The following is a 26,603-nucleotide window of genomic DNA, read 5'->3' on the forward strand; positions in this document are numbered from 1 at the left end:
AGCACCCGCTCCTTCATCCCGAGGAGGAAGAGGCAGCATGGCCACGATCCCTCCATCCTGGTTGTTTTTCTCTTGTTTTTAAATGTTTCCCGTAACCTCCGCACACCAGGCAGAGCCCTGAGGACACTGTCCTGGTCACCGTGGGACAGACGCACGGAGAGGGCCCGGGGGCAGAGCAGGGTTGGAGGTTACAGCTGTATTAATGGCAGGAAGGTAATTAGAAAATCCATTTGCAGACAGTTACATTTCATAGTTCCTAACACAGAACTACATTTGGAGGGGGGGAAAGGGTTTCAGGAAAGTAAAAAATAGAAAACATTTTGTTTGCAGCCAAGGGAAACACTGCTTTGAGGTCCATCATGGAAAAGAATTATTGCCACAGTGATACTGCTTCATTTAGGAAACACAAAAACAAAATCCTTAGCCTTTCCGGAATCTCTTTTCCTTCTTCCCTTTAATTTGACCCAAATTTGCTCGAGGCGTTCACTGCAGACCATAGCTTTACCCAGTTCCCCAGCAGCCCAGGAGCCTCCTGGGACACCCAGGGACTTGGGAATTTTGCCGTCCGCTTCCCTGGGCGTTTTCCCTCTCTCCTTCCCCTCGCTGCCAGCACCAGGTCGCCCGGTGCTGCGGTCCCCGCTCAGTAAATGCCCCTCACGCGCTTGTTGTCCGGGTCGAAGGGGGACTTGGTGTGCGCTCGGGCCGGGTAGGTGACTCCCATGCGCTCCAGCTCGTAGCTGCCGCTCTTCACAAAATCCAGGGAGACCTGCAAGGCAGAGGCACGAAACTGCGGCGCCCGCGGGGACCCCGCGCTGCCCCACACGCGCTCACGGCTTCCCGAGCGCGGCCGCGGGGAAGAGGGAGGCCACGGGATGGACAGGGAGCACGGGCAGCTCCTGCATCGCTTCGTGCGGATGCGCTTTGTGCACAAGACCTGCTTCTGCCATCCCAGGAGGACGCACAGAGAGGTGGAAAAGAGATTTTAAAAGCACCAAGCTTAAAAAAAACCCCAGACACAGCGATTAAACGTTAGGGGAGGCATTTTCTGTGGATGCTTTCAGCAGAATCCACAGCGCGGTGTCCTTAAAACCAGCAGCCAAGGAGCCAGAGCGGGCGGTCGGGCTCAGGGAACAGCTCCCTGCAGGGACCGGGCCCTGGTGTCCCCGCGCGGCCACCCAGAGCCCGGGGGGACGGAGGCTGCGTATTTAATAACTGCAGAGCTGCAGCTTCCCCTCCTCTCCGTACCCACGGCTTCTCCTCGTGCCCCTTTGGCATCGCTGCTGCTCCTTCTCTTTAGCCACGATGCTGCAGAGCTGCCCTCGCCTCCCCCGGCCCTGGGGAGCCCGGATGAGATGCATCCAGGGCAGGAAAACCCGTGGATGGCAGAGCACGGCTGGAGAGCCCTGGCTTTGCCACGTAGCCTGTTCTACTCCATGGGGCTGGGCCAGCAGCCTCCCAGCGCTGGCCCCTCCACAGCAGCATCCCGAGCTGCCTCCTGGCTCCAAAGGCGCAGTCCAAGATATGGGATATCAGTTTGGGAGGACAAACACCAAGTGAGGTTTTATTGCTGGTTTTCCTAGCCTCTTTCTTCCCTGCTGACGACAGCCTAGCAAAAAGCACCACGGAGGTGGTGCCCATCACACTGGGAAATGCTGGCGCAGGCAAGAGATGGGGACACGAGGGGCCGTAGAGGGACAGCTCTTGGTGGTTAATTACGGATTAATCCCTGACACAGGATTAGAAGTCGAGGCGAGCAGGGATTAAAGCACAAGCATATGCACTATCCGTGGCCTGCGACAGGAGCAGTCCCAAGGGATGTCATCCGCTGCCCTCCGTCCCCACGCAGGTTCCCTGGCCTCCAAGGCTACATCACGCTGGTTAATGAGGGCATCTGATTGACTACCTAGGAGTCTCCCGGGGTTAATTAAGAGCCTACCAGGCTCCTATTGGGCAGTCGCTCCCAGTCACATGGGTTAATTCACTTTTGCAATTAAACCCTCAGATGCCGTTAACTAGAGATTGCAGTTGGGCTGAAGAGCAGCGCTGGGGCTGCAGAAAACGACAGCTTGGAGATGGCTGCGGAGAAAGATGCTGCGAAGAAGCTGCCATCGCCCGCGCGGGTGCCTTGCTCTGCCACGGGGGTAGCAGTATGTGGGGAGAGCTGGGGGGCTGCCCCGTCTCGCTCCCCGCCTGACGGTGCTCTTGCAATGTGCTCGGGCATATGGCTCTCAAAATACACCCTACGCTTCCCCTGCAGATCCTCGGCTTCCCCTGCAGATCCTCGGCTTCCCCACGGGCTCGCTGTAATGTCTGCTGCCTTCACTGCTGGTCTGCCCTGCTGTTGGGCTGGGCTTTTCGGGTGTCACTTCCCTGCATATGTCAGTCGGGCCCAGCCCCACTTCCTCCCCGCTCCCAAAGATCCCAGGGATGCTCCGAGCACCAGGGAGGCTGTCGAGCCCTTTCCCGGCCCCGCGGTGGTCTCGGTACTCACGGCTCCCCCGGCGGGGTCGCGGATGTAGCCGTACGCGATGGTCTTGTCGATGGCGAAGCCAAAGTCGGCCCGGCGGATGTGGCCGACCACCTGGCCGTCCCGCCACACGGCCTCCAGGCCGAACATGGGCACCTTCCTGCAAGGCCAAAGCAGAGCAGCCATCAGGAAAGTCCTGGATGGGCTGGGATTCTCCAAGAGGAAAGGGCCTTGGAAAGATGGTGAGGCCGGACACTGCGTTCCAGCGGGGAACCCAAAGTGCTGCCTCCTGGTGTGTCCCAGGGCCAGCCTGGGCACCCGCCACCCCCAGGGCACAGGCCCATCCTGGGCACTGTCCTGCTGCCCTCGCACTCCGGAGCTTCCCCATGCCGATCCCCGGCACTGACAAACCCCCTGCAGCCGGATTTGCAAAGCCTCCTGCTATTTTGGCTGAAACGAGATAAACCTACTCACTGTCACACTGTTTCCAACTTCCATTAAACATCCGGCAGGGAATATGAGGTGGGATTTAAATTACAGACATAATTAGAGCATGGAAAATGGCAGCGAGCGTTTGCCACCGAGCTCCGCACGGGGGGGAGCTGCTTCCAAGCAGGTCCGGGCGCTCATCCCTGCGTGGACACAGGTGACAACCACGGGTGTGTGACAGCGCCGGGGCGCAGCGACACTTACTCGTCGGTGGTGAAGCAGACGAGGCGGCGGGGGAGGCCGGCAGCCTTCTGAGCCTCCACGGCCTCCCGGCCCAGGAAGGGGATGTCCGACTTGAGCTTGCAGGTGAAGGCCAAGCCCGCCTCGAGCGGGGTGTCATCGGGGCGCAGGTCCGCGTGCCAGTGTCTGTACCCTGCGGAGGACAAGGGGCAAACAGGGGTCTTCCAGCCTGTCCCTGCTCCACAGGGGAGGATCAAGAGACCAAGACATCAACTCTGCCTGTTGGGTAGCCCTGTTGGCCTCCACGCGCTTGGTCCAGGACAAAGTGCCCTCAAGAGAAACCCATACTCAGGATGGTCTCAAGGAGCATGGGAGGACTAGTTGCATTTCTGCCATTAGCTGTCAGCCATCCAGCCAGTCCCACTACATTATCCTCAAAACTAGGGGAGAGAAAAACATGCTGGATTCCCTGGCAAAGCAACCGCGGCTGTTGCACAGAAAGCCGGGGACCTTTCTCGATGCTGAGGCTGTCGATGGCTCGGTAGCCGGCGTTGGCGATGCCGTGCCGCGCGCCCGCCTTCATCACCGCTTGGTAGACCCTCACGCAGTCCGCCCGGGGCACGTGCAACTCCCAGCCCATCTCGCCGACGAAGGACAACCTCATGGCACGGACCTGCCAAAGGAAAAGGGCTAAAATCACTCGGGACGGGCGCTGCGTGGCCCGGGGAGGCTCTGCGGCCGCAGCTCTGCCGCTCGCCGCACGCGGGCATCGCCGGGAGCAAGCAAACTTGCAGGAGAACTTTGTGCAGCGGCCCTAGTGCTGGGAAATGCATTTTCTCTGTTTTCTTTGCTCCTCGGGGTGCATGATGCCAGAGTCGCACTGAATTTTATCATCTCTGGCCAACCTACCGCTTGCACCTCAATACCACAAATATCAGGGAAGGAACCGAGCGCGAGCCCGGCCCACAGTTCTGTGGCCCTGCAGCTCCAGCTTTTCTCAAGATCCACGAGGGCAGTGCAACAGGCAGAGCCTTTTCTTGCAGAAATTAAGCATTTGTGCAGCCATGGAGCCGCGGGCTCTGCGGTTACACTGCGGTGCTGCCCCGTCCAGCCGGGCCTCTGTCTCCCTCTGCTGATTCAGCTACAGCAGAAAAAACCCTATAAGCACCCAAAATGTGGGAGACTTGGGTTGCCGAATCAATCCCCGCCAGGGCTTGTCCTGCTGGGCACTTTGGGGCCATCGTGAGTGTGTTGCAAGCAGAATTGAAGGTGTCCCCATGCGGAGGCTCCCGTGGGATGCTCAGCCCTGTATCCCAGCAAGTCGTGCAACGGGGACGCATAGATTTGCGCTGAGACTTCCCCCAAATCGCTGCTCGCTGCCACCAAACTAGCTAGACGAGACCACGCTGAACGCCCTGGAGAAGAACCAGCAGCTCTGAGCAGCGGGTGCCGCGTTTCCCTGGGGAGGCGATTTCCTCGGAGATCTCCTTCCCATCTGCCTGCGTTCCCCAGGAGCACGAACCGGAGGGAAGGCTGCTCCCGGTGCTGGTGTCCCACGATGTCCCGGCAGCGCTGGGACCGCTCTCCCATGGCAAGACGCTTGGCACAGCCCCATCCCTGCCCCACATCCCGCAGGGCTCCCCGTGCCATCGCTGTTGCTGTGGGGGGAAGCAGGGACATGCCTGGCTCCCGGGGGAAGGCGAGGATGTTGCCTCCGGAGCCGGTCCGTGCACAGCCTGCTCCTCGGTGCATCCCCACGGATGCAGCACGCACCTACCCACACCGGTGGAAGGACAAGGACGAGCCCCTGGCTCTGCTCCAGCAGCTTCCCCTTCCCTGCCTGCCGGCTCCTGCCTTGTGTCCTGCTGTGCCCTGCTGCCCATGGAAAGCGTCGGGAGCAGCTTTCCCTCCGGTTTGGGGCAGGACCCGGAGTGGGAGACTGAGGGGACGCACCAGTCTGGATGGGGCCGATTCCTGAGCATCTGCTGACAGGGATGCAGGGACCAGGCACTGGGACCTTGGAGTGACCAGGAACCTTCTAGAACTGCTCCTGGTAGGAAGTGGGGGATTCATCCCCCACAACCACCCGGACACGGGATGCAGGCACAGTGGGCTGGAAGCTCCAGTGTCTTGGAAGAGCTGCTGCAAAGTCTCCTTAATCTTTAACGGCACTAAGAGCCCCTGGCTGTCCTCCAGCTTCAGAGTAGCTCTGCCCCATGGTGCAGCCTGGGGCAAAAAGCATCCCAGGCTAAATGTGGAGTTAGGGGGCCAGGACAGGGTCATACAGCATGACAGGAGGGGAGGTGCAAAAGCTCTAGGAAAGAAGAGACTTTGCACCAAAAGACACTACCCAGAGGCGATTCTGCTGGTAGAGGAAGGTCCAGGAGAGGGAAGGCGGGCAGACCTGCAGGGCTCTCCTCTGGAGCGGCCCCAGGGCCCCTGGCAGCTCCAGCTCGGAGCTCCCTCGGGTCGCACGCAGCACCGCGGAGCTGGGAGTTTGGTCCTGGCCTCTGCCGCTGGCCCTCCCTCCCTGCCTGGGTTTTCTGGACTGAAACGGGTCCAGAACTCCTGGCTTTGCCAGCTGAGACACCCCGTGCAGGAGGAGGAAAGCCCAGGGGTACTTTATACCCAAGTGTGTCCTTGCAGGAAATGGTTCTCAGCAAGTCCTGGTGCAGGTGGATTCACAGCAGTGCGCTGGGGATGCTAATCTGATCAGTGCTCACATGCTAGAACGTGTATTAATGAGGAACAAAGGGGAATGACACTCTGCAGGGGCCCTTGGGGCACCAGCAAAACGCATCTACCCTGCAGAGCTAGAGGATCCATCACTCGCCAGGCAGCAGCGTGGGGAGACTGGGGGCCAGCTGCAATCCCAGGTCCCGGAGACACAAGCAGGTCCTGCTGGTTGGGACTTTGGACTTGTTGGACTCCGGCTCCATGGAGCGGGAGGCAGGAAGGGTTAGGAATCAGTCCAGCTCCCGGCCTGCGCGTTGCTTTTGCGCCCACTAACACGTCATGGAAACAGCACGCCGTGTTCGGGAGGATGGAGACGTGTTGCGACAAGCTGTAGCCTGCGCCGAGCCTTGAGTCACCGCGAACAGCCCTACGGAGCAGCACGAGCAGCATGACAGCCCCGTGTGACTGTGTGCAGGAGAAGCTGTCAGCGCCACGCGGCCGAGCCAGCTCCAAGGAGCAGCGTTCAACTGCAGCAATCTAGATTATGAGCATGAAATATCCACGGGGTGCAGCCAGGAGCAGCTCTGCAGCCTGCCCTGGTGTTGGGCACCTGCATCTCCAGGGACGTGTCCAGGTGCAAGAACCTCCTAGAGCTTTGGGAAGCCTTTCTGGGAGATAGAGCCTTCAAAAGCAATGCTGGCCCTTAATGAATCCCAAAATCCTAGAGCTTGCCTGCCTCTGCCAGGAAAACGTGTCAGAACATTGAATAAGAAGAAATAAGAACAATAAAGAACATTTCCTACCCTCTTCTAATTAACAGTAAGGAGGAGAATTGACTTATCCTCTCTGCGTGTGATTTGCCATTGCTCTAAAGCTGACGCACCATCTGTGTGTGCCCTTCCAGCCAAACCTAGCCCATAGTTCTACACAAGATCATGGTCCATGGACTTAAAAAAGTGGTTTCCAGACAGGAAGAGATCCCACAGGCACCAGGATGAGCCTGAAACACTCAGTGGCTCTGTCTTGGGACAGCGCTACTTGTTCTGAGTGGGGTTGCTTTGGGATGTCTGGTCTCCAGACCTGGAGCTGGTCTCCACTGTGGTCCCCTCTGCAACAAGCGCAACGACTGACAGCTACAGCCGCAAGCCAGAACAGGCAGGGGTAGGAACAGGCGGAGAACAAGAAATCAGGTGCTCAAGCTGAGTTTAGGGCAGCTTTTAAGACGTTTTCCAACAAGAGGCACGGGAGGAGCCCGGGGCCACAGCACAATAACACCAGGATTTATCCTGAGCTGCTCAAGGCAGCCAGCCCTGCGGCGCCCACGGAGAGCCGGAAAATCGACTCAGGAACACCAGGGATATGGGAAAGCTTTTCACTTTGCACAGTATGTCACCTTTTTAGGGAATAACGAGGGACGGGAACGCTACTGTGTCCATCCCGGCAGGAGATGTTCCAGGATCGACAGTCAGCTCCGCTGTTCCCTAATCCTGCCCGGGACCGAGCGGGCAGCTAAATGCACTTCACTTCCAAGTGCAAGTTCCTCTGGAGAGAAGTTTCCCCTCAAATTACAGCCACTCAGAGGACCGAACACCCAGTAGTCATGATGAGGCATCACAGATCACGTATACGCTCTAAAAACGCACATAAAAACTATACATAAAGTTATGCACAGTCATGGATCAGGGGATGCACCCACGTGTGCACAGCCCAAAACCTGGTGTCAGTCACACGGAAAAGGACTGGCAAAACCCTGAGTTGGAGGGTGCCAACTCAGCCATTCCCACCGGATTTTGGCCATCCTGAGGCAAATTCTCTTTGGAGCAGGTATTTCCATTAGATTTCAAGTGGAGTTATAAAACAGCATCAATTCCTGAGCCTTTGAGCAGCAATTCAAAAGCATTTTAAGTATATTAGAAAATGAAAACCTGAACTTTACCCTGTATCCAGCAGTGAGATTCAAATGGGTTTCTTTCTCTGATACTTCACACAAAGTGATATGCTATATATACACTCACAAACCAACCAGTAGTTTCCAGAGTCATTAGCTCTGCTGGAATTCTCCTTTTACTTTAGCTGATTCTGTTCCGCTACTGAGTTAATGCAGGAAAACCGACCAAGAGCTTTTTAAAAATGCTGGCTTCAGCTTAATCCCAGAGAAAGGCATTGGGATGACATCCGGATGAGGAACTCGGCCGAGAGCCTGGTGCTCTGCAACGGCAGGAGCAACTTTCTCCTTTTCCCATCATTTTTTTGGGGTTCATCTCCCAAGGTTTTCCTACTAAGATCCCGGGTGCCGACTGGAAAACAAGCACGGTTTGGACACAAGACGAGGTGTTGGGAACCAACTAAGCCTGGCTGCCCATCCGGCCCGCTCCGGCCATGCCCTCTGCCAAAACCCCCTCCGGCCTCCGCTTGGTCCGCAGGGAGCAGGAGAGGGAGACCCTGCATGGGGAGACGCTCTAATCCTTCCAGACAGCATTTGCACAGTATTAAAATTGCAGAAATAGTGAAAGGAACTGATCGAAAAATTCTCCTCCATGCAGACCCGGGCTATCTCTGAGGATAGCAGGCGACCAGTTTGAACTAAGTACTATGAAATACTATAATAAAGCTCTGTAGAAGAGCTCATTCCTTTCACTGAACTTTTGTGGGGGGAAAGAAAGAAAATCCTGTACTTTGCAGCTCTGGGATCTGTTTCATATAAACACATTCGCTTTTTGCTTTATATTGGAATAAAATGGCCCATCTTACAAAAAAAAATCCCAAAATTCACCTTAATTTTCCTCTCCGTCTCAACTCAGGCATTTGCAATTCAACGTGGAAAGGCCAGAGAGCTTTTCTCTGACAGTCAGGGCATTTACACTTGAAAAAAGCCATAACACGCCTACCAGATATTTCCTCCTTGCAAACCTTTTTTAAAATTATTATTCTTTTAACAAACTTGAAGTGAAATGCAAATGAAATAACCGTGCTCCTGAAGAAGGGAGCGCTCACATACCTTTTGCAGAGGAGAAGCAGGTTATTAATAGATGTTATTGGCTTCTCACAGATGTGAGCGCCTAGGGAGGATTCCAAAGCCGGCAGCAGGAGCCGGTATTTGCAGCGCGGTGGGCAATTTCTAACAGCTGATTAGGCTTATCCCAACCACGCTCCTCTCCAGGTGTGCACTGCTCTTTCCCTGTCGTTTGAGGGGAAGATTCCCGGCTGGCAGCGGCTGAATTGGTGTCAATCAACTGGAGGTGGAAGGACCCGGGTCTCTGTGTCCGGCTGGGACATCCCGGCACCTCCCAGCATCTCACCTGCACCAGGAGAACTGCTACATGCAGAACACAACTGAGATTTCTGCAAGGCAGCTCAAAATCCTAAGTTTTCCTTATTTTCCAGCCTTTTAGGCTGGAAATCGTTGCCTCGTAAGTGTGCCGATACTGTGGTCACACATCTCCCTTGGGAAGGCAGAGGTATCCTATGAAAGGCCTCTTCCAGGGAGGTGTTTTGCTAAGGAACATAAAATACTCTTCACTATGGTGCAAACATCACTAGGAAATGAAAGCTAAGTTCGTTGTCCAACTCGTCCTCAATCCATTTCCCTGATATCAATATTTAACAACAGCAGGTTCCTCCAGAAAGTCCCTGTTTTGACAAAACAGCACTTTGGGGTCAGACGCTTCTATTTGGGGTGTTTTAACCGGCTCAAGCAGCAGCTTCACACATGGGGGAAAAAAAAAGGCAAACCCAAACAACCGCCACCCCCTTTCCCTAGGAATAACTTTGACAACGTTTATTCCTGTCAAGCGAGACGGAGGAAGAGCCTTGAGGCGCTTTTTTCCCCGCACGGTGTCGGGTGAGAAGGAAGATCCCCATCGACCGGGGCTGTGAAACCTCATAGAGAAACCCAGAGCGCCAAGGACAGATCCATCTCGTTGCATCCCGGTCCTGTGCTCCCTTTTGCCATGTCCTAAGCCCATCATTGCAGCATCAGGGCGGTGCACGAGGCCCATCAGAGGCCTGGGCACCCCACCAGCTGCGACACTGTCCCGGATGGCACAACCAGGCCACAGTGTTGGATTTTCACCATTCTGCCCAAAACAGATTCGCTCCTGCCTCAGGAACCCTAGGTATTAGCAAGGAGCGTTTCCATCTCCGCACTTCTCTTGCATAACCGCTGACGCCAGTCCCAAAGTCTCGGCAAATGCCAGATGATCTGTGCTTGTACAGAAAGCTTAAGGTTGTCAGACTTCTGCTGTGATCAAAAACGCCGGCTCCTCCAGCTCCCGAGCGGCCTCGGGGACTGCAAGACACCCTGGGCTTTTAATCGCTCTCCTTTTTAAAGCGGGGAGATGGAGAGGGGATCTAGAGTGTCGGATAAGGCTCTGCCAGCGGCGCTAGCCCCTAATCCATGGGACAGATTCCTCCGGAGCCACGGGCTCACGTGCCCACGGGAAGGCTCGGCGCAGAGCCAGCCTCGAGCTCCTCCACGGGGCTTGGAGCGGGTACCAAAACCCACCACGAGGCCCTTGAAAAACTGCCCAAAGTCACATGCAAGTGACAGGAGGGGAGCACAAGGCTCCTGCAGCTCAGATGCTACACAAAGGCTTGTGACAACCCTCGTAGCTCCTGCTATGGGTTCACTCACACATTTCCTGGGAAGCATCTGTCTCCATCCACAAAACCCCAATCCAGCTCTTCTCACAGCTCTGCTCACAATAAAGGAGGCAGAGCTGGAAAATTAAGCTTGTTTTGGCAATAACCTGGGGACAGGGAGGGATTAAGATATATTTCTTCTCAAATTAGGAAAACCAACTCCAAGACTCCCAAAAACAAAGAAAACCCTCCCAGTTGCCCCTTGCCAGAACACAGGGGCACTTCGTCTCCCCAGGGACAGGTGCCTGGTCCAAGAAATGCAAGGGGACAGCGGTCCCATTGAGCAAACCCCCGGAGGCAGCGCGTCCCGCGGGAAGACGAGTGCTGAGGACCCAGTTCCCATCCTACCGTGCATCCCGCCACCTTGGCCAGCTTGTGGGTGGAGAAGGGGAAGGCCTCGTTGCTGAGATCCGTGTCGAGCACGTCCTGGAGCACAGTGCGGCTGCGGAGAAAGGAGGTAGCTCATTAACCAAATCCCAGTGTTTTACCCCCAAAACCCAGCACTGGCAAGGCCCCCGGGGCAGGAGGGAGCCTGGAGGGGGGACCTGCGCTCACCTGAGCGGGCCCTGCAGGCTCAGCATGCCCAGCTCCTCGGAGCAGTCCAGGAGGCTGCACTGCAGCTTCAGGTCCTGCAGCACCGTGCTGATGTGCGACCAGTTGTGCTGCGCCACGGCCCCGCCGACAGCCAGGTAGTAGCCGTCCCCTGCAAGACACCCCGTGGCCTTTCACATGCCACAGAACGGAGCTAGGAACGATGCTCAGCTCTGCTCCTGGCTGGGTTTTGCTCCATAGAGGCTCTGAGTGCAGCTCTGAGTGACCCTGGCTTGCATGGCCCGGAGGAAGCACCACACACACTGCAATGCTGGGGCAGGCAATACAAATCACCTCTAAAATCTGAAAGGATAAAAGGCAAGGTGGGATTTGGGGCATTCAAAGCACAGTTCCATCCTCCTGCCAGCCGGAGGGTGGGAAGGATCTCCCTGCCCCGTGCACCGGCCTGCAGGCACCGAGCTGCCCCAGGGCCAGTGAGCAGCAGCCCCTACCTCTGTCCTGAGCAAGTGCACAACGTCTCAGAGCCAGATCGCAGGGCTCTTCCCCTCAGGGTTTATTGCTCTGCTGTTATGCAAGGAGCTCCAAGAAGCTAATGTCAAAGGTAGTGTTATGCAAGTGCTCACTGCCTCGGCTACAGCCACACCAGCCTTGCATAACCCTACGTTTGTTTTTCTTTGCGTACGGTTTCCCTCACTCCATGGCACGGCTTGTAGACGCTGCCTGCATCAGTCTTGCTTTCCTGCTAGAGGAGTTCTTCCCAGTTCTCTGAGTCCTAGAAATGCCTTTGTGCAATGCTTTCATGCAGAGCTTTGCCAACCTGATCGCGGATAGCTCCTTGGATTTGCAGGAGCAGGTAATCCTGAAGGAGAAAACAGTTTGTCCCGAAAGACCAACCACAAAAGCTTCCAATATTTTGTTCTAATACAGAGTGGATATCTAAGTTTTAAGGGAGGAACTATAAGTCAGAGCATTCTGCAGACATATACATGCAGGTGAACACTCTGCAGCCCAAGTCCCTGCCTGCTCCTCACCAGGACAGTTCACGTATAAGTTGCTACGTGTTGAGGAAAAAGGGAGGGCTGGAGAGACCAGGCCATAGCCGGCACGAGCACTCAACGTGTATATAAGGGGAAATTCATCTTGCCAGTAATTCTGGGTGAGAGTTACCCAGGGACGGGGTTAGGGAGCTGATTAATACATAATCGATCTTCCTTCTGCCTCTTCTGCCACTACCAAACTGCTCTCCAATAATCTGTCATAATGATAATAAGTGTAGCCACCTACTATAATTGAAAAAATAGATCTGCTTTTATTAAACTCCTCCATCACCTATCAAATGCTGCAGCTCTGCTATCCGCTTCCCCTCCTGCTTCCCGGGTGTCTGTGAGCAAGACAGGAGAGGGACACGGGAGGGAGGGACATGGGAGGGAGAGTCTGTGCTCAAGTGTGAGGCTGGCGGAGCAGGGACATCCCTCCTGTAACTCTGCACCGTCCCTGCTGCTCCCGAGGCTCCTCTCTTCCCTAGGCTGCTCCCGAGCAGCGAAGCTCAGAGGGACACTGTGTGGGAGCAGGGCTGCTGTTTGCATTCGATATCCAAGCCCAATCCTTGCTTCCCGTGATCCTTCCTCTCCCAGGAGGTGCAGGTTCCCCCGGGGCAGCCGTAGCACCCGCAGACACCCGTCACTGCGAGGCAGAGCCGGTTGGCAGCGCTGCTGGAGCGCAGCACAGAGCCCTCCTCCACCATTGCTGCCTAATGCCAGTTTTGCCTTCTGGGCTGACTGCTCTGCTTCCTTTTAATTCCTCTTTATTGCAGCTGATAAGGACTTTGGGAGAGGCCGGAGCAGCCATGCAGAGCCTAAGAAACCCAATAACGCCAATGAGAACCTGGTTAGAGCCCAAGCCCCCAGGAGAAAGGGGATAATTGGGTTATGCAGCAAGGGGGGCCGCGGGGAAAGAAGGTGCCTGGGAACACGTAATGCAATCAGCCCCCAGACACGCTGGCCAGGGCTAGCAGAAGCACAGAGTGGCCAAGATTAAAGAGATGCTTTAATCTCCGGGACTCAAGGCGAAGCTGCAGCCACAGCTCGTGTGGTGCTTGGGTTTACCTTGGAAGGCGGGCGCCAGTGGCGAGGCCGGGTTCCCCGGGCTGATCCGACTGACCGTCAGGTCGCTCTCCACACCCCCGCGCTGGTTCAGCATGCACGTGTACACCGTGGAGCCTAGGAGCAAGGGGAGAGACGGGGCCTCGTGAGGATGAGATGCCCCAGGGCACCCAGCAAACGGTGCTGGGGCACCAGAGAGGGCAGGAGGAACCCTTTCAAGAGGCAGAATTCACAGGTCCTGTGGATGCACAGCGAGGGCCTGCCTCTGCCCCCAGAACAGATCCCACTGCACTGCTCTGTCCCTGATGAAACCACCGTGTGTCACTGCTATTTACCCCAGAAAACCCATTTCTCCAGCTACACTCTGACAGGTAGATTCTCCCTGCTCTCACCCCAGGTGCAATGAACAGGTTTGCACCAGTGCAAATGAGAGCAAAATCACAGTTGTTCGGGGAGGACAGGGAAAGCCGTCGCTCTCAGGTGCTTCCCACATCCTCTGCAAAAGTAACATTTACGATAAAAGGCAGGTTGGGTCACCCACTATTTGCTTCGGTTAAAGATGTAATTTCCTAGGGCAGCCTTTTAGTCCAATGCTCAGCAGGAACATCAATAACCCCTCCGGCACTGTGAAGCTGAAATAACAAGGTTGAACCAGTACCTGGTGCTTTGCTAACATCAGCGGTGAAAAGCCAGTTCGCCGCTTTTGTCGCTTCAGGACCAACCAGGTAGAATTTCCCAAAATAAGACATGTCAAAGAGAGCCAGGGCATTTCTGCACGTTAAGCATTCATTCTTGATCTGAAATTAAAGAAAAAACACTGCAAAGTTGAGCCATATCCTTCTAAGTCTAAAGAAGGAGAGAGACATTAAACCACCTATGTAATAGGAAACAATTCCAGGCTGTGGCCGGTGCCTGTAAGGCTTGCTGTAATGTTTTAAAACATTCCTCAAAAATTAGATATTATATGGAGCAAATCAGACAACACAGCACTGCCAATCCACCCAATCCCATCGCATCAATAACATGTGATAGTTATCAATGGTAACAGCTAAAGCTTAAAGCTGGGCGTTCCTTCCTGGTTCGTGGCCAGGATCTGCCCCCAAGGGTCCCTCGGCTGTCCCAAACGTCCCCTCGTCTCCCCGGTGGCCCCACTCACGACGTGGTGATGGGGGGGGAAGTCGAAGGTGTACTCGGCCCCCAGCAGCTCGTTGTACGTGTAGTTGCTGTGACGCTGCCGCTTGTAAGCCCCGTAGTAGTCGTAATCCAGGACCTGGGGAGAGAAGTGGGCAGGATGGAGGGCAGCAAGGAAGGCGGCCAAAGCCGAGCGGGTTCAGCGCGGATGGAGGTTTCAGTTCCATCCCCACCGTGTCTGGAAAGTGCAGCGTGTTGCCTGTGCACACAGGGTACGTCCTGCACACACACTGTGTCCTCAAGGACATGCAGGACACAGGCTGAAAATCTCCCCTGAAAATACATTGTGTCCTTACCGGAGCTGCTCCCTTGGGGTTGAACCAGCCAGGCCTCTCCCAGCCGTGTCTCTCCTGGAAAACACAGCCTTGTTCCAACAGTTCCTAGGGAAGAAAATGACAGAAAAACAGTAGGAAAATAAAACATTTTTGTTGAGCCATTCTCATTCAGCTGGTAATGCTGAGGGTGCCCTCCTTAAATGCATGTGCAAGGCCAGATCCTCAACACTTTGGCTTTGGCTATCAGCAGCCAAATGGCAAGAAGGGAGAGTGATATCAGAAATCAGCTCTGCGATTTGTTTTGCAAAATAGTGGAAAATTCCAGCTCCCTTGAAATCCCTTGTATTTTTGTCCAACAAAGGTATTTGCCTTAACAGCATCCGACAGCAAGCAGCCCCACGGGTCAGTTGTGCACTGCATTTAAGTTTGTGTTTGGATGCACTAGTGATGAAAAGAAGTTAAATCCTGAGAGGAAGATTCTCCCCAGTGTTTTTAACAGTAATTATATAATAACACTTAAGCTTTATAAGGCAACCTTTTCATTCCTCCTCTGTGTTCTCAGGCAAATATCTCTGCATGCAATTAATTAGGGATCCATTAAGATATTTTTGTTTGGTGCCTCTGTTCGGAAAAGAATAGATTTTTGTTGAATATTTTAGAAATGATTCAGTGTCTATTTATAAAACACAGCACATGTTCTGGAGCTTCATGTATAAATACCAGGCTGTCAGTCAAATGGGCATCGCTTATTAGACATCCTATTAAAAAATAAATTGCATCCTCGGTGACAGAAAACAACTGAGCTGTCAAGCAAACAATGGGGGACGGCAGGGAAGAATGTCTGTTTTACTGTTTAAGTCTCTGTTCTCCATCGGAAGAGAAATGGCATGATTTGAATTAGCAGTAGTTGCAATGGGCTCAGGAAACTTGGTTCCTCCTGGGCCACGGCTGGAAGGTAAATGAAGTTGCTTTGCAGCAGTCAGGCGAATGGAGCCAGCCCTCAGGTGACAGTTGTCAGCAGCAGAGGGGTGTTTTAAGTGGCTCTGCGTGGTTTTGCAATGCTGCTGGCCAGCAAAACTGCTGGAAATCCAGCCTGGCATTTCGGGGGGGGGGGTCTCTTGAAAGTGGGGACCCTTCCCTGCATGGGCAGACGGCGCTTGGGGAGCTCCTCACCTCGTGCAGGGGGTCTTTCCTCATGTTGCGTCCCGCCAGGGGCTCGTCGTAGGGGAAGACCACGGAGTAGTTCTTGGCGTAGGACTCGTGGCTCCGCTCGCGCAGCCAGCGGTTGTTGTCCGTGAGGGAGCGGGGAAAGCGCCTGGAAAGCAGGACAGGGGCACGGACACGTCAACCTGCAGCTCTGCCCTCGCGACCAGGGCTCGACCCGCTCCTGGCCACGGCCTTCAATTCAGGTAGATTTACCCCAGAGTAACTGAGAGCAGAATTCCTGCTGGGGGGAAAAATAAGAGGAGAATTTGGGTTTACTCCGCTCCAGCATGGGGCTGGCCTCTGAGCGCTCCCCTTTTGCACAGCCCTGTTTTAAACGCGGCCCTGAGAAAGGAAAGAGCCGTGAACATTCTTGACATTTTTCATCCAATTCTCCTTGGCTTGCAATATAAATAAAAACCAAAGCATTTTACAGTTGTTTGACAGATTTTCATCTTTCAAACAGAAAAGCTCCTGAAGGAATGTGCCAGTTCAGCACATGCTCATATTATTATTAGCAGGGACCTATAACTCACAGACAAGCACCTCACATGTGCTGGTGGCACCTCTCCCATCCGCTGCCTCTGGAGTGCAGTGGGGATATGTGGCTTTCAGCATCGCAGCCTGGAGCCCCCAGGAGCTCAAAAAGGGAGCCAGACATCAGGGAGAAGGCCAGCCCAGGGAATCTATATGGCCTTTTGAGTCAGTATTTTCAAGGTTTGTCCCTGCTTTCTGCACACTGAGGAGATGCAGGGTACTTGGGAAGCGGCGGTGGCGGCTCCGATGAGGATTGACAGGAAACAAAATTCCAGGAAACGCAAAAACCTGAACAGACAGAGCAATCTAAGTGAGGCAGCTGACTCAGGAGCTGCACCGGGATCTCGGGGCCATGGGGATGAGGACATGAGGATGGCAGAAGCTCCATCCAGAGCTCCAGGACTCAGGCAAGGATGTCGATGGCCACAAAGCTGCTCTTCAGCTGCTCCATTTGCAGCATGGCACAAAATCAGCAAGTACTTGAGTCAAGGCTGGCAAAGGGACGGCTGGGCAGAGGTGCAGGGTGCCCACAGGGCTGGCTCCCCACTGCTTTAGTAGCAGGTTGGAGAGGGCTGGAAAACACAGGTATGTCCCCACAGCTACTCATGATGAGCAGGACCCCAAGAGGCATCACCTGCCTGTACCCAGCACCACACAGAAATGGAAATTAAAACTCTAGGAGGAGATACAGGGGTGGCAGGGTCTAATCTGGGAGGCTGAGCATGAACTCTAGGCTCGTGTCTGCAACCCACGAGAAGAAAAGATCATGGGGAAAATGAGGAGAGGCAAAACAGAGACGTGACAGCTCTGGCTCCAACACAGACTCCCTGTTGTGACCTTTGTCGAGTCATGGAGCCCTCCCTGGGGCGGCAGCTCCTCCATCCACGGAGGGCAGCGAGGGAAATGCCAGCGCCGCGGGCCACCTGCTCGGAGCAGCACACGCCTTGCAGAGGGACCACTCGGATGCGGGTGTGGAAACGTCCCCGGCAGCTCGGAGACGGGGTACTGGAGCCACCGGGAATCTCGACGCCCCTACGGGGCCTGGAAAGCTCCTCTGCAGCTTCCCAAGCAGCAGTGAGGGATCCAAGCCCAGAGCAGCCTCGCCGTGGCTTCGGGTTGTGCCAGCCTCCTCTCCTGCCATTGCAGCACGGCCTGCCCAGCCCAGTGATTTATTTTCCCAGGAACAGCCAGTATTGGAGGGCTCTGGAAGCAGTGCCAGCTGCAGGCAGGCTACTGGAGGCGTCTTTCTGCTGACCTCTACAGGCAACAGCACTGATTTCCCCTCTCTCCCAGTGTCCCTGGCTAATTCAGTAATTCTTTACCAGCTTTTCTATTAAAACAATGCAACTTTACAAGCTTTGACCCTGACAAGTTTGTTGCCATTGCTAGGAGCCCCATAAGAAAGCCCAAACCCAATCAAATATAATTGGGAAAGTAAAAGGCAATTACAGAGCCAACATTTGCACAGCGAAAATCTCTATGTTGTGCTGCAGAGAGTGAGGAAAAGCTAATCTTTCTGCAGTTGAAATCATCACCCTCGATTATTAACTTAGAGGATTAGGAATGGCACTAATTGAACAACAACAAAACCCAAATGTAATTACCCTGTCCTTTCTCATCATCACAATCTCCTCGCGTCTGATGTTTGCGTAAAAATGGAATGAGGCAAATGAGATAAACCCGACGTGTAAATTCATTAAAGCTGTTAAGTGTAATTGATTCCAGCTTCTCGGAGAGTCACAGGCTGCCCCGTGCCGGCAGGGAAATGTCTGTCCTCTGTTCCCTGACACCCAATTCTGGTGACAGGCTGGGGAGAGCCCAGTCTCAGCCTCCTGAGCCAGCTTTGCCTCTGAAACGTTCCAAAGACAACCCAGACCCATTTTGGTGAAGGAGAACGTGCCCGGGAGCAGCCTGCAGAGCTGGGGGGGACTTGCCTGATGTCGTAGCCGTACATGTCCTTTTCTGGCCGCCCGTGGATGACCCAGTGAGCCAGTTCCCTGCCGCAGCCGCCTCCGAGCATCATTCCTAGGGAAAGAGACAAGGATCGCAATGAGGCAAAGAGGCTAAACTCCCCATTTAGTTGCTGAGGGTCTGCCTGGGATTTAAACACTCGCAGAGTTCAGGATACACGAGACACGATTTCTTCCGATCCCTTCTTACCAGCGCTGTTGAAACCGCAGCCGAGGAAGAAGCCTCGGACTTCTGGGGCTTCTCCCATGAGTGGTTTGTGGTCGGCTGTGAATGACTCTGGAAGACACAGACCAGAGAAGACATCAGGAAGGCCGGGCATCTCAGGGATGCAGCCCACACTTTAGGAGGGGGTGCTCCTCCAGCTTCCAAAGTCAATCCCATCCTGCTCCTCCTCCCAGAGAGGTCCATGGAGCAAGTCAGAGCAGCCCTGAGCACCTCCCAGCACCCCGGGTTCAGGCACCCTCCATCTGCCACTTCTGCGGTCAGGCCCAGACAGAACCACGTATCTGATGCTCGTCCTGCCCCCATTCAGCCCATCACTTCAACACTTAAGTTCCACTACCAAAAAAATAAATATCGAAGTACTCTGTTGCTACAACAAGGCTCTTCAGAAAGTGAGTTTAGAAGAGCCCCATCTCTCCTTGTATTTGCAGACTGTTTCCTACAGCTACACTGGTGTCTGAAACCCTTGGGGACCCACCATTTGGCTACTTATTCTGGAGCTCGGAGGAGTGGGATGAGCATTCGGGCCAGCTCTGGGTTGAATTCACCTCAAAACCCCTGGAACTGGAAACATCAACCAGAGCAGAAATACCCTAAGCTACCCCAGCAGTGTCTGCTTTGTCCCAGGTGCTGGCAGCACAAGTGCCCTGGCACTGCTGGGCACACGGGCACTTCCACATCCCCACAGGCAACTTCCTCAGCAAAATACAACTTTCTAAAAGGGGTTAGTTGTTCTGTTGGTGAAATATTTACCATGCAGAGGAAATGACAAGCATTTGCTATTTGCTTCCATCAGTGCAACTCAGTTGTTGCAGGCAGAGCAGATGCTAGTTCAAATTAAGAAGCAGGATGGGAGGATTCCAGCCGCTTTGGAAATTACATTGCTGTGTTACAAATACTAGGTGTATGTCTGTAAGAAGTCAGCCTCCCATGGAGACCACCAGCTGTACTTAAACTGCAGTTTAATCAAACCTGCACTACCCAGGGCCAAGGCCTCCACCTTGTTCACCGCACGTTTCATCTGCTCCAGGGCAAGAGATGTGCCCTACTTTCCCTTTGCACAACAGCACGGCTCCCTCTCTGAGGGATTAGGGGGTTTCCCTTCAAGTGCTTCAGCAAAATGAGAGCTGATTTGGTGGATTTCAGGGCTGCGGTGGCTGCTGATACTGTGCAGAGTCTGGACTCAACCGTGGAGCCCCATACAAAGCTCCCATGAGGACAGCACCATCTGAAGTGGGGTAGCCCAGCTACTGCTTGGACTGTCCTAAGAACAGGTTATTGCCTTTAACTCCACACCAGACACCCTTTGATGTAAATCTAATCTGCCCAGGAGCCTGGAAAGCTGTTGTAAAAATAACAGTATAAAATAACACTTGCAAAACCACGGACCGCTCTTAGAATATCTGTCCCTTAATTCTCCAGTCCAGTGGCAACATCAGCAGCTGCAAATATTTTCATTTTTCTATTAATCTCTGTTAAAATCCCTCTCAATCCAGACCAAGAAAGGCAATGTTGGGTAATACTCCCCTCAACTGTTTATATAGCTATGCTAAGCCTAGGATGCCACCTCTAGGAAGACAGCACGACTGCAGCTAAACCAAAGAGTGTCTCTGCGTTCAGTTTGTGTCTCCAACAGATCATGAAGTTTTCTGGGGACAGAGGCCAGCGGGGGAGGATGCATCACCCCAGCCCCTGCCTTTTCGCTCGCGTGGCCTTGGGAGACGCTGCACCCCTTGTCTGCGGGGCCAGCGCTCACCACTCGTTGCAGCAGATTTGCAGTGGGCAAGATCCCACTGCCAAAGAGGACAGGACTTACAAGCTCCTACAAGCTGCCTGGGACACGAGAGGCTCTCTCAGAGAAAGATGATGCACAACGGGATAAAAACACGCTGTACAAATCCTGAGGTTCGGCAGCCAATCTGTCCATCCCTGCTTCCCGTCCGCCCCCAAGAATGACAAACCCGCCGATCGTTGCCACCAGATCTGCAATCTTGCCAAAGCAGACGTGCAAGAATCAAAACAGCCACTGTGCCAAGCTCTGCCGGGCTCGGCAGTGCCAAGGCAGGTCAGTCAAGTCAATATTGGCTCTAATTAACATTCCCACCAGCTGCTTGAAGCAGAGCAGTTCACAGGACGTGCCAAATTCACTCTTGTCCTTAAGGACGTCAAACAAATCCTTTCCACTTCCAACCTAGCATCGCACAGCCACATGGCAAGGTATAAGCAAGGAATAAATGGGACCATATGCCTCCAAAAATTGCTGTCAAGGAACACGGCTGCCATGATACTGCTTCTGAAATACTACCTGGCCCGCAGACAGTGGATTTAATTCCTGTTTTCTCCAGCACCGGGACTCTGTTGACAGCACCTTCAAAGTGTTGCATGAAAACATCCCAGTCCAGATCAAAGAGGCCAAAAGCAAATTTATCAGATACCTGAAGATGAGAAAACAGGACTTAGGATACAAAGGGAGAGTTTGGCTTATGATAGAAGAAATCCTCAGTTTTGGCAGTCTAGCAGAGGCAAGTTTGGAGGTTCTGCTTTCTTTGAGTCTTTATGAGTTGCCTAGACGAGCATGAGGGTAAGAGGCCCTGCTTGCAGGAGAGTCACTGGTGACTTGATAAAGAGCCTGTGGCACAGCAGGAAACTGCTTAGTGACCTCCCAAAACCCCACCAGGGCCAGGCCAGCTTTCACATTTTGTTTTTGCTAGGGGAGCATCTCTTACCTACACCTTGGGCAGACCCAAGTGGAAGATGCTCTTGTGCTTTCCCCACACCACCCACAGCCTCCTTGGCCTCGTGCAGGCTGGTTATTAGCAGCTGCTGTTCTGTACTTTCTGGCACACGAGTCAGGAGATGAGGAGCTCACTTCAGCGCCCACTCCATCAAATGTGGGTTTCCTGGTAACATGCCTCATTTCCTCCAAAAAAAAAAATAAACCTCTCGGCATCACTCACCTCCTCCCAGAATATTGGATTTGACTCATATCCACCCACGGAAAGGGCATCGCCTTGGAGACGGAGATACACCGAGGCGTCGTGATCTCGAACATTCGGCATGTTCTAAAAATAGGGAGGGAAAGCAGAGGGGTGAGACGGGGTACGAGGGGCTGAGAACGGCCGGGATCTCCTCTCCTCCACCCAGGTGGAGGGTGGTTTTCTTCTCACTGATAACGTGATCCAGACAAGTTGGTGCTCAAATACCAGCGCGTTTTTCTCTCTGTTTGTGCTCCCAGCACATCCATGGCATCAGCAGTGATTCTTCTGAGTTTCCTCCAGTCCCTCAAATCCCCTCATGGTCCCCATGTCATTTACAGAGGGGGACACCAACTTTGACTTCTGCAAATCCAATAAAGCCACCAGCAGCAAAGAGGTTTATGCAGCTTGAGGGGAAAGGAGAGACCACAACAGTCACATCAGCTGAGTCCACTCCAGCACACGGGCTAGATGCCCCAGCCCTGGCCTGATGCAGGGCACAGGGTGCCAAAATGACCCGGACAGACCAAGCACATGTTGCAGCACAAGCCTGGGAGCTGCTGGGACCCTGCCTCTATCCCGGGTCAAAATATTGACAAATGTTTAGGTGACAGGAACAGTATTGTTGTAGGGCTGACTCTATGTCATGTTGACAAACAATGTTTTTAAAAAGAGGCACCACAGTGTGTAAGCTGCAACCTCTTCTGCTCTGTACAGCAGGGGAGCTACTAGAATACAGCTATAATCATCAATACCAGCGTTTTTTCAAAAACAAGGTATCTAGGACTGAAAATGCAGACACAGAGTGTTTCAATAGGATGGGATCTAACCAGTGTGATACCCTCAAAGCCCAAAGAGTCTGTGTGAATGAAGTCTGCTTTAATTCACAAACAAATCTCTGTAGCCAGAAGGCAGGAATAGATTTCTTGGGATGGTTTAGAAATGCTTAGAGAGCTGTAGCTCTTCCTGTTGGGGACTGGGACTTGTTCACAAAGTGTTTGCCGTTATCATGAATGTTGTCAAACACAAAGCACATCAGAGACCTCATAATAACCCTACAGAGCAAGGAAAAAAAAAAAAAGATAAGGAAAAATTATCATGCTAATCAAAACGTTGCTAAATATTAAACACCACTCTATTAAGGTAGTCAGGTACTCATGCGCATTTGCTATGAGAAGTCGGCAGCTGAAGCACTGAGTCCAGCTTCAGAAACCTGAGCTCTCCCCTGGCTCTCATTTCTCCCCTTGGAGGTCTGCACCAAGCAGCCCCAGCTGAGCTTCCACAGCAGTGATAATGCTGCAGCTACTAAATAACTGGATGGTGCGTCACATATGGGCTCCAGTTCAGTATTCCAGGCAGAAAATTGCACTTGGTGATGAGGTCCTTGTTTGATTTGTGCCTGCAGAGCTTGGCCTGATGGCACAGGCTTGCCCTGAAGGCACAGGGTAGGTAGATGCCATGGTTCGGGGTGCTCCATTGCATCTCCTTCTGACCAGGACTGGGGACAGGAGGACCAGCGCTGCCCTCCAGCCACCGTGGATTTCACGCTTGGGTTGTGGGGAGCCTTTGGGAACGTCCATTTTTTGTCACCACGCTCAAGTTCCTGAGAGACACTCAGGTAGGAGCTCAAGAACAAACTACTCACACGTGTCGCGCAGCGCCAGACTGACCTGGATGCCCTCGATGCGCTCCGTCACCACGTAGGCGTGGTGCATCGCCACCAGCGGCACGTGGACACCGGCCATCCGGCCCAGGGCTGGGGCCCACACACCTACCAGAGACACCCAACAGCCAGTCCTGAGCGGTCAGGGCCCACACGGGAGCCCACGGCAAGAGACCTTCGCAAAGGTCCATCTCCCACCCTGCTTTTTGCCCTGTACCTGCACAGTTCACCACGCAGGGAGTCTGGATAGTCCCGTAGGGCGTCTCTACTGCAGACACTCTCTTCACACCCAGATCATCGGCTTTCACCTGGATGCCAGTCACTGGGCAATTCTCTATGATCTAGTAGCAGAGAATGAGAAAGACAATCATTGGCAGGGTGGGAATTTTAGCAGGATAATCCAGTTCTCCCGACATCTGGTCCCAAAATCTCTCTGTGCTGGGAAAGGTGAATTAAAGCAGAGGTCTGACACCGTCCACCTTCCTTCGCCTGTAAACGGTTACCATTGCTATTGCTAGACAATAACATTCTTACTAATTCCAGATTACTCTGAGTATCTGTAATTGCAGAAAATGATTATTATTTGCATGCCTTGCACGTGGGCTAAACTATATGTGAATGATGGGCTTCAAGAGTGGACTGTGTGATTTTGCCCTAAAACCTCTGCTCTCCTGAGAACCTGTCTTGGGCTGCCTCATCTTGCTCCCAAAAGTCTTTGTATTCTTCCGTATAATTTCTCTAGACCTCAGAGCTCCAGTGCAACACGGGCATCTTGTCTGCATTGCTGTGGCTGCAAGAGCCAAACAGGGCAACCCTTTCTCAGGCTAACAGGCCTGACACCTACAAGAGACAAAGTAAGAGCAGCCCTGCTCCGGTGGGACAGGAAAAGCTGTGGGCAGGGCAGGAGATGATATCTGCTCCCAACACCACTAGGCATTAATTAGTAATTACCACAGCGCCTCTGGCAGTTGCTGCTCTAGCAAGAGTTGAGCAGGTGCCAGCCGGATCCATGGTGCCATCCTTAGGGACATAGAGTGTGCCATACAGGTCATCCACATTCATCAGCGGGTACAGGTCCTTGGTCTCAGAGGGGGACAAGACGTAGGACTCCACGCCGTAGACCTTTCCAAGCTGCAAACCAGAGGAGAGAACGGGGATTCTGTGGGTGATGGAAGCTGTGGATGATGGAGAGTTGGTGAAGGAGGAAAAAAGCAACGGGACACGCTTAGCTCCTAGGTAACCTTGCATGGACTTCCATGCCTGGACTTCCATGCTTGGTCATAGATGCACTCTTGCTCTGAGCTGCTCCAAGGCAAGCCCAGAACAGAGAACATGGTGAACCATCACGGGAGGATCTCTAGAGCTTTTAAAGGATTGCTGTCCCATTAATTCCACATCCACTGCCCGTGCAACTAGAAGAAATCCATGGTTGGGCTTCATTGCGTAAATCTCAAGTGAGATATGTTAAAGCTAGGAACTTTTCTATCAAGGCGTAGGAGGAGGACACAGTGGGTTATGTGTGAGGATATTGTGTCCATCCAGCACCACCTGAACCAGCACCGACAGGCCTGCTGACGTTTCATCCCTACCGACATGAGCCGCTTGTACTCGTCCAGCCTCTGCTTGCTGGAGGCGATGAAGAGGCCGCCGTTCTGGATCCAGCCGGCGTGCAGCCCCGTCTCCTCCGGCAGCTCCTGGCTCACCACGCGCCGCGTGTGGGCCAGCAGCTCCACCTCCACGTCGCTGGGACGCAGCTGCCACAGCAGCCCTGCAGGGACAAGAGCCCGGCGCGCCACACGTCCATCCCTCCATCCCTCCATCCATCCCCACCAAAGTCACCCCTTCATCTATCCCCGCCAAAACCATCTCTCCATCCATCCGCACCAAAACCATCCCTTCATCCGTCCCCGCCAAAACCATCCCTCCATCCATCCGCACCAAAGCCATCCCTTCATTTGTCCCCACCAAAGCCATCCCTTCATCCGTCCCAGCCAAAATCGTCCCTCCATCCATCCCCACTAAAGCCATCCCTCCATTTGTCTCTGCCAAAGTCACCCCTCCCCACCAAAACCACCCTTCCATCTGTCCCCGCCAAAGCCAGGAGTAGGGGCACAAGTCGCACTTCCAGCCTTTCCCCATGCTCCTTGTTCCATCTTGCACCCACACAGGAGCTCATGGATCTCCCCCCATCACCGCAAGGCGGGATTGAAATGGGAAGAAGATTTCTGGAGCAGGAACCCTTCCCAAAGACGTGAAACACATTGAAACGACGCCCGGTTCCCCTCTCCCAGCCAAAGGAGATGGCTCTGGCCCCGTAACAAATAAACCAACGAGCATCGCTGCAAATCCCCGGCTCACGTCAGGATTAAAGGAGAGGGCCTGGAGACGCGCGGGAAGGGCTCACCGGCCGTGTGCCACGTGGTGCCGGCGGTGAGGCGGTGCCGCTCCAGCAGCGCCACGTCCCGCACGCCCATCTTGGCCAGCTGGTAGGCGGTGTGACAGCCCAGGCTGCCGCCCCCCACCACCACCACGGCGGCCGCGGGCGGCAGCGGGCGCGTGGGGCCGGCGCCGGTGCCGCCGTCGCCAGCGTCCTTGAGCGTCTGGCGGTAGGGCACGCTCTTCTCCGCCGCGGCGCCCGCGCTGCGCGGCGCCCTCCAAGGAGCGGCGCGATGCAGGGCGCGCCTCAGCGCGGCCATGGGCACCTGCAACACACCGAAACGCCGCGCTGTGGAGGGGGACGATGGCGCCGGATACTGCCACCATCTTGGGCCTCACTGCCACCGCCATCTTGGGCCTCACTGCCACTGCCATCTTGGGCCTTGCCTTGCCTGCCGATGCCATTTTGTGCTTCGCAGCCGCAGCCATTTCGGCCCTTGCCGCCACTGCTCCAGCTGCCGCCATTTCGGCCTCCAGCTCCATCTCAGCCCGTGCTGGGGCTGGCAAGGGGGGAAGGACTCCAAGGCACCTCTGAGCACCCCTCTCCTTGCACCCCCTTTTCTAACGCATGCAAACGTGACCGCAGGTGCTGCCCAAAACACCCCTTTGTGGGAGCCAGATTTAAAAGTAATGGGTGGTGAGCTGTGGGTCACTCCTGCCCTGCATTTCGTGCAATGGGCACTGCAGTCGCTGTGTAAGAACACAAGGTTTGTGTTCGAGGGGGCCCAAGCGGTTGCTGGAGCAGGACGAGCAATGCAGATGGTGCCCAGTTCGGGGCAAGCAGCCCCACGAGTCGGCCGGCCAGATCCTCCCTGCTTTCCCGAGGGAGAAATCTCCCCCGAGCTTGCATGGAGCAGACAGGTCCCGGTGGCAACACCCCCTGGCTCTGCCAAACCATGTGCAACGCACCCACGCACTCCACCCCCTCCGGCCGCCACGCCGAGCCAAGCAATCCTGCAAAACACCAACCCAGGCCGGAAATCCCGCGGCAGAAATCCCGCGACAGCCCGCAGGAAGTTTCTT

General features: G+C 54.3%; 1 protein-coding gene across 1 annotated transcript; it reads right to left on the reverse strand.

The window, feature by feature from the left end:
- Positions 1–639: 639 nt before the first annotated feature.
- On the reverse strand, positions 640–25,840 carry SARDH (sarcosine dehydrogenase). The gene is made up of 20 exons (XM_088525316.1): positions 25,549–25,840; positions 24,734–24,912; positions 24,096–24,275; positions 23,362–23,485; positions 23,152–23,252; positions 21,464–21,568; positions 20,812–20,941; positions 18,474–18,560; positions 18,248–18,338; positions 15,747–15,888; positions 14,595–14,678; positions 14,264–14,377; positions 13,766–13,904; positions 13,111–13,224; positions 11,009–11,156; positions 10,802–10,895; positions 3,647–3,809; positions 3,161–3,329; positions 2,492–2,627; positions 640–766 (listed from the first exon to the last, which is right to left on the reverse strand). The coding sequence occupies exons 1-20, from the start codon at positions 25,838–25,840 to the stop codon at positions 641–643; spliced, it is 2,718 nt and encodes a 905-aa protein (XP_088381442.1). The 3' UTR covers position 640.
- Between the last annotated feature and the right edge of the window lie 763 nt (positions 25,841–26,603).

Source organism: Tinamus guttatus, unplaced genomic scaffold (assembly GCF_059628265.1).
Source record: "Tinamus guttatus ecotype Peru unplaced genomic scaffold, ASM5962826v1 Tinamus_guttatus_pri_ptg000226l, whole genome shotgun sequence".
Classification (NCBI taxonomy): domain Eukaryota; kingdom Metazoa; phylum Chordata; class Aves; order Tinamiformes; family Tinamidae; genus Tinamus; species Tinamus guttatus.

Bases quoted from the DNA above. Each gene is read 5' to 3' on its own strand.
- SARDH (XM_088525316.1), bottom strand. From the start codon at position 25,840: ATGGCCGCGCTGAGGCGCGCCCTGCATCGCGCCGCTCCTTGGAGGGCG. The intron at 24,913-25,548 runs GTGAGCCCTTCC...TTGTCCCTGCAG, and splicing joins CACCACGTGGCACACGGCCG to GGCTGCTGTGGCAGCTGCGT. The intron at 13,225-13,765 runs GTACTGGTTCAA...CCTTGCTCCTAG, and splicing joins TGATGTTAGCAAAGCACCAG to GCTCCACGGTGTACACGTGC.